This window comes from Cydia pomonella, chromosome 17, assembly GCF_033807575.1.
Source record: "Cydia pomonella isolate Wapato2018A chromosome 17, ilCydPomo1, whole genome shotgun sequence".
NCBI lineage: Eukaryota > Metazoa > Arthropoda > Insecta > Lepidoptera > Tortricidae > Cydia > Cydia pomonella.
This window is the reverse complement of record NC_084719.1, coordinates 14,853,538-14,868,359: the sequence shown is the minus strand read 5'-3', so window position 1 is coordinate 14,868,359 and position 14,822 is coordinate 14,853,538. Positions and strand designations below refer to the sequence as shown.

The following is a 14,822-nucleotide window of genomic DNA, read 5'->3' as shown; positions in this document are numbered from 1 at the left end:
TCCGATCACTGCATGTAAAAAAAAAAAAAAAAAAAACATTTATTAAAAATTACATAACTAACTCAGTGGCCCCTTACTAGGCTAGGCCTGTATCGTGGTGACCGCTCTACAGAATTGCTACATACGTTTTTGGGGTATCCTCTAAAGTACCTATCTTGTATAATTGATGAAAAAGCATACACATTACGCAAAAATACCAAAAATTTAAGAAAAATAAAAAATAAAATATTATCATCTATCGAAACACATTAAAACCAAACTAGAGAAAGCGCTTTGTCACCTCCACGCTCTTTATATCCGTGTAAATACGTACTAGCCGTATCATATCTCTGTTAGTATTAGGCAGCCGGTCCGGGCCGTAGCAACTACGCTCGCATTCTATTGCAAATTGTTTTGATTCGTTATTTCATTTACCCACAAAAAATATTTTATTTTATTGTGTTTAGTTAAATTTTTATACTTTTAGTTTAAGTCATATTATGTACCTAAGTTTTTTGTTATAAGATTAGTGTGCTAAAATGTATTTTGCATGAAAAAAAGAAAAATTCTCATGTAAGCGAATATTATGTATTTTTATGAGAAATAAATAAAGATATTTAAACCTAAACCTAAAAACATGCGCTGAATAATATGACTCCATATATCTTTATAGATCGCGTCATTCACGAAGACGCGTGCCTTTATTCGCAATGTCATGTTATTAAAGGTTACATTTGACAAATCTGCGCGTCATCGTGGATGACACAAACTATACGAGTTAAAATAGTCATTGTTATCGTTAGTCACACTTTTATTCCGGTAGAATTTATATTCCTCACTTAATGTTTTCACTGAGCAACGTCACTCAAAATATGTACTTCAGTTACTTATTTTTAAAGGCTAAATATACCTTTAAAATTTCCGTCTCTATAAATACTCAGAAATTCGCCTTTGAAATTTATCAGTGGATTATTCAATATAGGCGTACAGTGTTTATTTATGTCTCTCTAGAGTGAACACTGTCGACAGAATTGACGTGCCGTGGATTTACACTCTGCTGGTCCATTATTCAGATTATAAAATCGGTTTTGGTTTTGATATTCTAAAGACACGATGTAGTAAATTCAAAGATGAAATAAATTACAAATCACAATAGAATCAGGAGGGAGAGCGAGAGGCTTTAAAACTCCGTAGGATCGTGTTCATCTCTCACTCTCGATGTACATGCTCGGGACCGCGGAATTTCCTCAAAAATAAATTTCTTATTTTTTGAAGCAATTTTCATATTTACTGCATTGTTAAAAAAAAATAAAGTGCGTGTTAGACCTATGTTCGTGATTTTTTTCTATCGAGCGAAAGTAAAAAAAAACAGGTTTCGAATCGATGAAGTCTCTAGATAAAATCCTCAAGATTGCCAATTAAATTCATGGCAACCGTATTGTAATCTTAAAAAGCGGTATATACGTATTTAAAGGTAAAAATTACAGTAAGCGTTAGTGTTGGTTAAGACTCGAGTCCTTTGAGTTATCTGCTTTAAGACTCGACTCAGTTTTTCAGACTCTCATAATTAAGATGTAACTTTAGTTCTTTTCAACTTATTAAAGACTCGAGTCTTTTGTAGAGACTTGAGTCCTTTTCGGAGAACTTGTATTTTTTTTACAAATAACTTCGAAATGCGTGTCTTTATGTCAAATTCATGGATGTACAAATCAAATAAACCATACAATAACGCCTATTTACTTTACTGTTGTTTTTTTTTTTTTTTTTTTTTATACCACGACGGTGGCAAGCAAGCATACGGCCCGCCTGATGGTAAGCAGTCACCGTAGCCTATGGACGCCTGCAACTCCAGAGGTGTTACATGCGCGTTGCCGACCCTTTAAAAATCTGTACACTCCTTTTTTGAAGAACCTCATACTGTAGACCCTCGGGAAAACCTCGGCAGGTAGCTCATTCCACAACCGGAGCGTGCGCGGGAGGAAGTTCCTCTTAAACCGCACAGTGCGTGACCATTTAGGTTCTAGGGTGTGAGAATGAACACCCTGCCGACGGCGGGCGGTGCGGTGATAGAAAGTAGCCGTGGGCATCATGTCAAACAATTCTTCAGAGCACAGCCCATTGTACAAGCGGTAGAACACACATAAGGAGGCAAAGTCTCTCCTTAGACTTAAAGGTTCAATACCGCTTGTGAGTTTGGGATCGTCGACGATTCGTACAGCACGTCTTTGAACTGAGTCGAAGGGCCCAAGCTGGCATCCAGGTGCTCCTGCCCAAAGGTGACAGCAATACTCCATATGGGGTCTCACTTGCGATTTATAAAGTAGCAGTCTTTGCCCTGGAGTAAAGTATCGCTTTGCTTTATTGAGCACACCGAGTTTTTTAGATGCCAGCGCAGCCTTCCCTGCCAGATGACTACGGAATTGGACGTCACTGGAGATGTCGACACCGAGGATCCCAATACTCCCTGATATGGTAAGGGTTGTGCCTTGGAACTGTGGGACCACAGTAAATGGGGTTTTTTTAGCGGTAAACGCGCAAACTTGTGTCTTTGTGGGGTTGAACCGGACTAAATTATCCCGACCCCACACCGAAACTCTGGATAGAGTGCTCTCAATATCCGACACAAGGTTTTCACGGCTCTCCAGCACCTCAGAACGAGGGATGTTAGCGCGGCCTGTGTAAAAGGCATCCCCAGTGCTATCGTCCGCATAGCAATGAATATCGCCGATAGACAACATGTCATTGATGTGCAGCAGAAACAGCGTTGGGGATAGCACAGAACCTTGCGGAACGCCAGCGTTAATGTCCATGCTATCAGAGCAGCTTCCGTCTACTACGGCTCGTATGCGTCTGCCGGACAAAAAGCTAGCGATCCACTCGCATAGACCCTCCGGCAATCCATATGATGGTAACTTCGACAAGAGACCCCGATGCCAGACCCGATCGAACGCCTTCGCTATATCCAGGCTAACTGCCAATGCCTCACCTTGACTCTCAATGGCCGAGGCCCAGCGGTGTGTGAGATACACTAGAAGATCACCAGTCGAGCGACCATGGCGAAAGCCATATTGGCGGTCGCTGATCAGATCGTGTTCCTCTAGGTATCTCAGGAGCTTCGCGTTAATTATACGCTCCATGACCTTAGAGAGAAGGGAGGTGATAGCAATAGGCCTGTAATTCGATGGGTCCGATCTATCGCCCTTTTTTGGCACGGGATGCACAAGGGCCGTCTTCCACGAAGATGGAACATGCCGTTTGTTGCTGGAGAGCGTGAAAAGACGCGCTAACACGGGACACAACTCAGGAGCACACCGCTTTAGCACAACTGCAGGTATACCGTCTGGCCCGCTCGACTTATGGACGTTCAGAGATAGCAACTCCCGCCGAATATCCCTCTGCGTGATAGAGATTTCTGGCATAGAGTATGCGCACCGCGGGATGGTGGGCGGCACGGCGCTACCGTCGTCGTTCATAGTCGAGTTCGAGGCAAAAAGAGTACCAAGAAGATCGGCTTTCTCTTTTGCACTGTGGGCCAGATCACCATCAGTTTTACGCAGCGGTGGTAAAGACGACTGACAGAAATTCCCCTCGGCAGCTTTGGCAAGAGACCAGAACGCGCGACTTCCAGTAGGGTAGCCCGCTAGTTTCTCACCAATTCTGCCGACGAATTCGTATTTAGCCCTGGCAATGGCTTTGTTTAGATAAAACCTATAAAATAGTTGACTGAGTCTTTATCTGGAGACTCGAGACCTTTTGAGTTGCGCTTAAAAAAGACTTTAATAAAGGACTCGACTCGGGACTTAAAAGACTCAGAAGATTTTAAGCTCTGAGTCTCGTAAAAACGAGTCGAGTTCTTCAATTTAGACTAAAAAGACTCGAGTTCCTACCAACACGGATTATTATAGGACTTTATTATGAAAACACTATATCATCTCGCCGCCATAACATGTTGTTTCGCATTAACTAAACCTTTTAAAAATAATAAAAACCTTAAATGTGGAACAATTACTTAAGAAATTTTTTGAATTTTGAATTTTATATAGGTATAAAAATACATTAATATACATAAAACAAAAACATTTCCATTATGAGATCTAAATAGAATTTTCTTTATTATTTATTTGAAGGGCAACTCAAACATCAGCATTCAAAGTTTTAAATAATATTATCGTTAGTATGAGTTATTCAAGTGGCATAAATAATGCTATCGTAGACGCCGCAAGTACTAATTTAATATTGAAAGTTATAAAAATCCATTTCGCATTCATTTACATAGTTCAACTTGTAGTAATTTGTTAGCAAAGTTTGCCTAGAAGCGGTTGGTCAACCACTAAAGTTGTCTAGATAAAATTAGTCTTCTCAATTGAATTAGGTATTGAATAAACATTCTTGATTTTGACTTTGTTTACCCAAGGATTTAACATTTTAATTTCATTGAAAATATAAGGAGGCTCTAAAAAAGTGTGCGAAGATGAGAACATAAGCGAACCTTATCCTAAAGTGATGTATATTTACGAGTATATTTTTTGCATCAGTCGAAGCACTACCTTAAAAGTATAGCAGTAACTTTACAATTACAATATCTGTTATTTGAACGACGCTGTGCTATCATATGGACGCGTCAGTTAAGCTTGAAATAGTAGATTGTTAACCAAGGGATAAAAGGCACTCATTCCTATCGAGGTAGTTTCACGCAGTGAGAGCGCCAATAGTCCGAGGCTGAAATGATGCCTTTCACCCGAGTTAAGCACTCTACTTTTCACTTCGGCCGAATTAAATACTCTTCGAATACGAGAAAAGTAAAATATGTGTTTACAAAAACATCCCTAAAAAACTTTCATAGTATTTCTTGAGGGTACTTTCAATTAACAATTTAGGTAAAAATATCGTTATTAATGGAATGGAGAGTTAAAGATCAGAATGAAAATTGTATAACAAATCTATTCAAAAGCAAATTTCAATTGCTTATCGTATAAAAACGAAAAGAACGTACTTGGAAAGTAAAATGCTCTAGTGCAAAATGTATCACTTTCTGCACACCTCAAAGAGCAACAATGACCCTCTTTCAGAGCATGAGAAATGAAAACATATAAAGTCCATTGGAAGAGAATCCTAACTTGATTTATTTATCATTTCATTCAGAAAATGTACGTTATAATATTTATGAGCCAAAAGTCGGTGGAATAAAAACGTCTTTTTGAAAAAGTGTGTTGAAAAATATTATTATTACTAGCTGTTATCGTTAGTTACAGTTTAGCTGATTTGATAAGTTATAATGGTACTTTTTCATATCTTAATTTTAGTAGTATAATTAGGTACATAGTTTGAGATTACATCATTTAGTTGGAGATATCAGTGGTCCTTAACATAAATTCACTTATTGTGTAACACGCTAACCGAATTAACATTTTCTTAAGTTTACTTTCAAATATTGCCTCACTCGCTGAGTTAATGACCTCTTTCGGAAGAGAGTTATAAATTTTTGCACCCATGACAACGAGTGACTTCCGAGTCTTTGCCAGTCGGCAGCGCGGGACTAGCAGGAGGTGCTTGCCACGCGTGTTGCGGCCGGCCGTGGTTCTGCCCGTAGGTTGTATATAGCCCGAGATTTGCCTTCACATACCTATTTACAGGCCTTTAATATATAAACACATGGTAACGTGAGGATCCTGTGCTCCTTAAATAACGACTGCGCTGGACAATCATAGGGCTTACCCGAAATTATTATCCTAAGGGCACGCTTTTGTAGTCTAAATAGTCTATTGCATTCGGCTGCAGTGGCCCACAGCTCCAAACCTTGAGTCAAAATTGAGTGGAAATACTCATAGTATACCGTTTTAAGATTTTGAGGCGTTAGTGATGGCGCGAGTCTAGAAAGGGCGAAGCAAGCCGACGCTAGCCTGTCGGCTACCGCATCTATATGGGGGGTCCACGTTAGTCCCGAGTCAATAGTAAAACCGAGATATTTTGCTTGCTCTACCTGTGGGAGTTTTATATTGTTTACATATATTTCTAAAGGGCTTATACCAATTTTCCGAAGTTAAAAGTGCATAATATTTGTTTTTTCAATATTAAGCATACCGTTAGATGAAAACCACTTGGCAATGTTGTGTATTACTTTATTAGCTTTAATTTAGTAACCCGGACCCGAGGACCCGGGTATGTCCTTAAACTACGTCCACAAGAGAGGTATGGACATTGTGAATGTCATCTCGCTCTGTGTGGTAGGGCACAGCACAGCGGATGTCATTCCAGATCTAGAGCAGAGCCCAACCGAGGAAGTACCTCCACCTTACAGAAAATCGCAGCCAAATAACACTAGACCCTACTCATAGTGTTGAGTTCCTGCCGGTGAGTAAGGTTGCCAGAGCTCAACGAGGGTGGGAGGGGGTTAGGGTCGTCAACGCGCATGTAACTCCTCTGATACTGCTTACCATCAGGCAGGCCGTATGCTTGTTTGCCACCGACATAGTATAAAAAAAAATTGAAGTTGATAAAATTATCTTCATTTAATATTATGCACGTGTCATCTGCGAACATAATATACTCAGGCTCAGAGCACGCCATCATAATGTCGTTAATTAGTATTTAACAAGAGCATGTCGGGCCATGCTCAGTGTAGGGTTCCGTAGTTACTCTTCCGTCACAATAAGCTAAACTGGAGCTTAAAGTATAGTAAATTGTTAACCAAGGGATGAAACGCGAGTTAAACAAATAGGCAAACTTGCATAATCAGTACCTAATTAAAGTCTTTTTACTATGAAGGGGAAACTTTATGCGATAACTCAAAAACAGCTAAACTGATCATATCCGCTATAGTTTTCATTTAAAGTCTTTCTTAAGCTCTACTTCCACGATTTTTTTCATATTTTTTGGACCTATGGTTCAAAGGTTAGAGGGGGGGGGACACATTTTTTTTTCTTTCGGAACGATTATCTCCGAATATATTCACTTTATCAAAAAAAATTTGTTGAAGACCCCTATTACTTTTGAAAGCCCTTTCCAACGATATCCCACACTGTAGGGTTGAAGCAGAAAAAAAAAATCACCCCCACTTTACATGTAGGGGAGGTACCCTCAAAAAAATTAAATTTTTAGATTTTATTGTACGACTTTGTCGGCTTTATTGATTTATATATCCATGCCGAATTTCAGCTTTCTAGCACTAACGACCACGGAGCAAAGCCTCGGACAGACAGACAGACAGACGGACATGGCGAAACTATAAGGAACCCCTAGTTGACTACGGAACCCTAAAAAGGTTATTACCCATCATCGATCCTTGAGGTACGGCACAATCTCCTATGGGTTCAAGGTTCGATTCCGTGCCACAAGGTCTGTAAAGACTTTCATGTTGTTTGTCACAGTGACAGATACGAAATGGGTCACAAATTATTCAAATTAAATCTTTTGACTGCACTACGTTATGTACGCAATAGATAAACCTCTGCTTAATGCTGTTGATGCAATTTTAAGCCATGCTTTCTGAAAGCGAAGACAAAAAGTTTTTTATTCTATATTATCTTAAGTTGACATATATGATATTTTCTTCTTTGGTATACCTTCGTCACAATTTCCTGTTTATCTACTTATATTTGAGCGTATTTCAGGAACAAATATTTTACCGCTGCTCAGCTAATCTAATAACTATATTCTGTGACACGAATTGGATCTCAGCGTACGTTTTTTCTTTATAAAAGTTTCAGAAATTCTCTAGGCAGTCCCCAAGGAAATCTATGTCTTGGAATCCGCAATTTATTCGAAATTAAATTAACGTGTAACTATAGGCATATATGTATAATTTCCAATGAGCGGAATTCTTCATAGCAAAAATCAAACTGTCAGAGGGATTGACCTAACTGTTTTATCGACTTATCGATAAATATTTGTCACTTAACGAAACAAAGTTAAAGTAATGAAATTAGGCTTTTGGATATACATACAAACAAACTAACGGTGTCCCTAATTAGCTGACTGCCACTGTATTTTGGTAAAGAATACAACAGAAAATACTTTTATGATGTAAATGAACGTAACATTTAGAGCAATATATTGTGGAAGAATCTTCTTTGAAACTGAAATAAGAATCTTTCTGTATCCATTTTTTTATTGTTTTCTTTTAGGATTAACCATTTTAGTAACACGGCACGGAAATCACTCATGAAAACTCAAGTGACATATGTGACGATTTACTTAATACGGAGATGCAAGTTGCTTATCAAAGAGGTCAAATGTTACAGAATAATATTTTAAGTTGATTGTGGATACCTAATGCGATATTATTCCGTAACATCGATAACCAAGTCGATATAACAGTTAGGTCAATCCCTCTGACAGTTTGATTTTTGCTATGAAGAATTCCGCTCATTGATAATTTCATACTAAATAGGTGACAGTCTCAAGCGGAATATATTGAATTCATCCTTAAAAAATTATAAAAGGAAGGTATTTCATACACACCTACCTACATGCCTACTGCGTTAGTGTGAATCAAAATTCAGAACATACGCATATGTACCTAGTAATGAAATGTGATTTATGTGATATAGGTACCTAGAGTATTTTTTTGTTATGCTGCTTTAAGATGTGATTAAAAGGCCAACGTTAATCATTTCATTGAATGTACGTGGTGCAATCCGCCCGTAGACCGCTCGGTTCTAATAAGGATTGTATGTTAAATAATGTTACAGTCGAGTTCATAAATATATGAGCAAATCCAAGGCTTCAAAAATAAATGAGCATACATATGAGCGTACATATGCATCTGAACAGATTAACCATATATAATATGTAAGCAACTGAAAACTGATAATTGTCTGTACTAAAATTTTTTAACCAAATTATTTCACAATTATTTAACCAAGTGAAAGTACACAAATACCTACACAAAAGTTTTTTCAAGAATTTATAAGCATGTAGAGGTACATATATATCTGTACTAACGTTTTACAATTTAATGTGAACACGTGGAAGTTCATAACTATCGGATTAAAACAGAATAAATAATCATCATCTGGTTCTCTAGGCCTACTTATCAAAATAGGCTTAAGCTAGTCTTAAGTTTAGATATTATTTGAGAGACTTGTATTGTGAGACTGGCTCAGATTAATATGACAAGTGATGATTGTACATATTTTTGATTGGTTAATCTGTTCAGATGCATTGTTTTGTACCTTTCTATGCTCATTAATTATTGAAGCCTTGGATTTGCTCATATATGTATGTACTCGACTGTACTTACATTTTAAATTTAATGAATGGATGTTTAATTATTATTTTGACATTGTGTTGTAAATTATCATTGCTTTATATTTCTAGTTAATTTATTATTGTAATGAAAATTTTAATGTTTTAATACCAGTCAAACGGGAATTGTGAACGGGAATTGTTTTCGAAATACAGGGTGTTTATTTAGTCACCTGCAATAATTTACGGGCTGAATATACAAATAAGTCATATTGAGCAACTTTTAATATGGGACCAACCCAGAAATCGCGAAAAAAAATTTAGTCTTCCATAGGAAATGTCAAGGTCAGGCAGCCAAAATGTATGGAACAGCCATTTTTTTTTTCGCGATTTTGGGGTTGCTCCCATTGTAAAAGTTGCTCAGTATGACCTATATATCCACCGCGTAAATGATTGCAGGCGACTAAATAAACAGCCTGTATAATATCACTCGTGTTTTATGATATAACTTATCTCACTTTGCTTTGCTAAATCAAGGGTTTGGATTTAAAAAAAACTTATTTGGCGTGAGTTAAGGTCATGCGTCTTTTCTGTGGATAGCCTAAAATAAATGGACTTTAATTGAAGCCTAATTTTCTTACTGGATCCTTATGGTCATGTTCAACCCTTAGTACATCTTCATCATCATCATAATTCTTAAGAGCCTGGCTCTTGTTGGTGGAGTAACCGCCATTCCGTTCTTCTCTCTGCCACTGTTTTGAGCTCCTGATAATTCACTACGTTGATTTTTTTTTTTTTATTCATTATTGGGAAACAAAGAGCGAAAAATAATACATATGTTTACACAAATATAGAATACACACAAGCCATAACAGTTTCCACTTATAGAATAATAACATTCTTTGCTGCTCAAACCAGACTTATACAATTTGGTTTCACTTCTATGAAATTGTAAAGTAGGTTTAGGTAAGATTATTAAACTTTAACAACAGAAAAGAAAGACATAATACCTTGCTTATACTAAATTTACATGCAGCTCATTATCTTAGAGAATACAAATCATTAGATTTAATATTTACTACTTTTTTTTTATTACTGTTATTTATTTATTTATGTTCTTAATTGCAGAAACAAACTTAGGTAAGGTAGAATTAAATATATCAATATCAGAGTACTTCTCATTATAACTTTTGCATGCTCTTACGAGAAATCTGTTCTTCGCGTACACAGTTCGGTTGGAAGGTATTGAGAATAAGTTATATTTTCTCTTTGGCTTAGTCCAAAAAAGCACGCCTCGATCTTCCCCTGCCTTTTTTTCTATTCTTCCTTCAATTCAATTATAGACTTTATATGAGTAATACATATAGTAATACATCTTTATATAGTAATACATCTTCACAGTTACTAAAATATACCAAAACTGTTAACATACATAATGTCCACCGGAAAGACGCCTGTTTCTTCGAAAGTCTTCTCGTTTGTTTTAACTACAGTTTTGTCCACAGGTGAGATGGGTGATGCAACAACGGGAGTTGAGGCGGTCGAAGAGAGACCTCCAACCGCGGCACGTCATGCGGCAGTCCACTCCGTCCTTTCCAGACCCGCTGTTCAAGGAGCAGTGGTATTTGGTACGTATTTTATGGACTTTTATACGCAATGGGTATTGATATGGGTTTATTAAAAGAATACAAAATATAACTGAGGTTTGATAAGTTTTATGAGAAAGGGGTATTAGGTGTGACTTGAATTTACTTATTTTTATTCTTAAACGTTCCCTTGATTTTCCAAGGACCCAATGCTTGGTTTTTTACCTGATGACAATCTCAGTGGGACTTACTTTGAAGTATAATGCTCTCTGTAAACCGCTACTATGCTACTATGGACTCAGTCCAGTTCCAATCGGAAGAGAATGCCATTAGGCACGAAATCCGTGATTTGTATTTTTTTGTAGTTTGTGCAATAAAATTTAAATAAATAATTCTTCCTAACAAAAAGGTAATTTTCCAAATCAGTCCGACTTTCTTAATTTGAGAAATGGGGAAACATATATTAAAAAAAAAACAAATATCCCACCAACATGAGCGTCTTTGAGACATTGAAGTCTGTTAAAAATTACCTCTGACAGTTTTATATGGGTATGCGTTTAGCTTTAATTGTCAATTGTGTTGCAGTTACTTACTGCAATGACCATCAGAATACATAATTTTCTTACTTATTTTAATATGACCTCTGCGGTCGGTCGGCAGAGGTCAAACGGCGATCGTAACTCAATTGAATTTGTGTTCTGAACTGAGTTGGGACCGTCTCCACATAACTGTCACGGCATGACAGTTTAGACATAAATTGGATCGTTGAGGTGCCCTAGTTTAGATTCAGTCACAGGTACTTACAGAAACAAATGAAGAGCTTTTTACATCTAAGTGATCCAATAAAAATATTATCTCTAATAAAATAAACTTTTCTATAAACAAAGCTTTAGATGCAAAAAAATGTACAACTTTTTAGAGTACAAAACACAATTATGGCTCAGATTAGGCAATACAAAGGCGAATTTGGAGCTCTCCTAGTTAACCCGTTAACATTTTAAACCTTTGCAGAAGATGGCTTCACAAATCTTCCTAAAAGATTGAAGGCTTCAAGCAAAGCTTTGTTAAATAGTTCAGTTGATTTAAAAGTACTAAGCAGAACTTTAATTAGTTCAAGTCTTAGGCTTCTTATAGTTGAAAGTTTCAGGGTGTCATCAGGGGCCTATTTCACCAGGCTGACAATTGACATCTGGCACTGACCTGATTACCTGACATTTCTTTTCAAGCAGTAAATGTGACTCATATCTATAACAAATCCAGATTATATTCACAATCTGTTATTACAATCAGACAATCACAATATGCCTCCTGGGATTCGTATATTTTTTTTTAATTTAATAAATTTATTTCACAAACAAACTTGTACAAAAGGATTCTTAAAACTAATTTCAGAAACAAACTTCTACAAAAGGATTCTTAAAAGTAAACCAGCAGGTCTGTTTCCTAAGTAGGCGAACCTGTGATCTAGGATAAACATTCATATCAAGCAATCGATTTCTTGAACTCCTCTACTAGGGACCTAAAGTTAATAAGACAACTATTATATAAGTAAGTTGTTTTATTTGTTATTAGTACACCCAAAGGAAGACGCTCCCGCTTTCCCGCGCCCCTGTTACGCTGCCGGATAAATCTACATGATTTATATTCGTGACTTGTTCCGAAGATAAATTGCCCTTCAGATGATTCATTACAATTTGGAAGTATTCGATACTTAATCCCAAACGTGTTGGGGGTTAAGTTAATGAACTATATCTGGTTATTTACACTATTTGTGAATTTGATGGAAACTAAAGCAAACAGAAGGACCAATGAACGCTAATTGTCGATGGCGTTCCTCTAGATTCTATATAATAAGCGAGACAAGATATTCTGTATAGTTTAATATTAAGCACCTGGCGTCATGTAGATTTAGCTTGTTCTAAACACCACCTTTGGGATTTTGACAGTTGCGTTTTTATACTAAAAATGTTCTTCATTAGTACATTTGATAAAACTTCACATCATTTTTTATTCCTAACTCGACTCAAATCAACTTCCAGTTATATTACATTTGTAGTTAGATACGTGGTCCAAGCAGGGCGAAGGCTAGAGTTTTGTATACTTACCTAATTCTAATGCCTAATAATCTTATTAGACGTCGATACAGTCACGTCTGAAAATATCGACATGATCTAAGTACCAAAAATATGTATATACGACCTTATGGCCCATATATGAGGGTAGTGTATACATATTTTTGACACTTTGTCCGTCTCGATATTATCAGACGTGACCGTACAATCGTAGATAATTTTCTATTTATTTATGTACCTTAAACATTTGAAATTTACATTATAAATTAAAAGAATAAAGCGTATTTTCTCCACTACATTTTTAGAAATCTGTAATGACTAACAGCTATGCTAATTACTACTTCACGGTAAATACATTATCTCGAAACAAAAACAAGCTGAAGAGCAAATACCAAGAAAACGTCTATTTTCCTTCCCGACTTACTCTTTAGTACTATAGTTTTAAATAAATACTCAGGAAAGCGTCTCGTCTTTGTATTAATACATATTAAAACGAAAAATACTTCAGTACCCCATTCTTTAAAAGGCCATTGTTGTGGATAAAGCATTGCTTTAAATTCATTTTGCTCTATTAGTGCCGAGAGGCATTAGTGTTTCTGATTAGTGTAGTAATTAAACTAGGCACATCTATAGTTATTTATGTTCATAACTAGTGTGGTATACCGTAGTTTAAAATAGATTCCTAAACTTATGCGAAACAACTAGTAAATGCCAGTGAAATACGTTAACGGGAAAATATAGGAAGCCTAGGAGAGTTAAGTTTGACCTAATACACGATTTCAATACCTAACCTATTACTTAATAATATAAAAGTTAGTCTGATTGAAAATAAACCTTTTTTACTTAACTAGTTTTACTGCAATCCGCACCAGAAGTGCGTCTGCATAAGCTCAAATTTGAATATACCAGTATCTAAACTCTAAACCTAAGCAAATATAATAATACAGATATTAATGGTTACATTGTTTAATGCTTTCATATAACTAAATTATTGATTTGTTTTCATTATTTTTTATTATTCGTACGGAAAATGTAAATTTTCGGCCCGCTGCGCTAAACGAAGTTGCCGCGTTTCGGTACCTACACACACCTCGGCCAGTCAATAAGAAAGCCTCAATCAAATGTTTGTTGATCTCGTCTTCGCATCGGCTGACAGTAGGGTGGTTCACCTTTGTACGGGAAAAATACAGACTCTAGCCAGAAAACACGCCAACCCCTTATTTTGTTACACTTATTGTTTTGATAAAATACGTCAAGTTTTGTAATGTATCTCAACAAAAAAGGGAGTTCACTGATTTTGATTTAAAATTTAATGTTTACTGAAACTATGTGATGAATAAATCAAAAATAATGAAATATAAATCAGTGAAATACAAAAACTAAAATTTAGTTTTTTTTTATAACAATTTTAATATCAGTTATTTTTTTTTTTGGGTTTCATACAACATTAAAAATTTCAAAGTGGTTGAGCACGCCTTAGTAAATATTTTTTGAACAGTTATATGTGGTTTGACACATTTCTTACTTTACTGCCTTACTATACTTTAATTGATTAGGTAAACACAAATGTGAGAGCTGAACTTCTAAAATAATTAAGTTTGATTATTCCCCAATTGGTAGTTTCCGAACCCGAGTGCATAGGACGTAGTTCATTGTTAGGCCCAATTCCGGGTAACGGCCTAATGTAATTGCGCTATTACCATCGCCATTTGTGTCGACTCTTTTGTTTTAATCTTTTTGGCGTTCACTTTAAATAGCACAAACTATACGTTTAAACGTTCCAAATTGTTAGGAATGCTTCCAACGATTTTAGGCCAATACCTAGTTTTATTTCAGAATGGCGGGGCGGCCGACGGTCTGGACATGAACGTAGGCTACGCGTGGAGGAAGGGATACACGGGAAAAGGGGTAGTCATAACCATTTTAGATGATGGCATTCAGCCCAACCATCCAGACTTGTCGCAAAACTACGTAAGTGTACTTTTATTGTACAATGAAT

At 36.5% G+C, this 14,822-nt stretch overlaps 1 protein-coding gene across 1 annotated transcript in view; it reads left to right on the top strand.

Annotated features, from left to right (window-relative positions):
• The window catches only part of LOC133527194 (furin-like protease 2), a 51,138-nt gene that overhangs the window by 30,100 nt on the left and 6,216 nt on the right, over positions 1 to 14,822 (top strand). The window contains exons 3-4 of the mRNA XM_061864094.1: positions 10,671 to 10,793; positions 14,660 to 14,794. Coding sequence (XP_061720078.1) covers positions 10,671 to 10,793; positions 14,660 to 14,794 — 258 coding nt within the window. The remainder of the gene's footprint in view (positions 1 to 10,670; positions 10,794 to 14,659; positions 14,795 to 14,822) is intronic.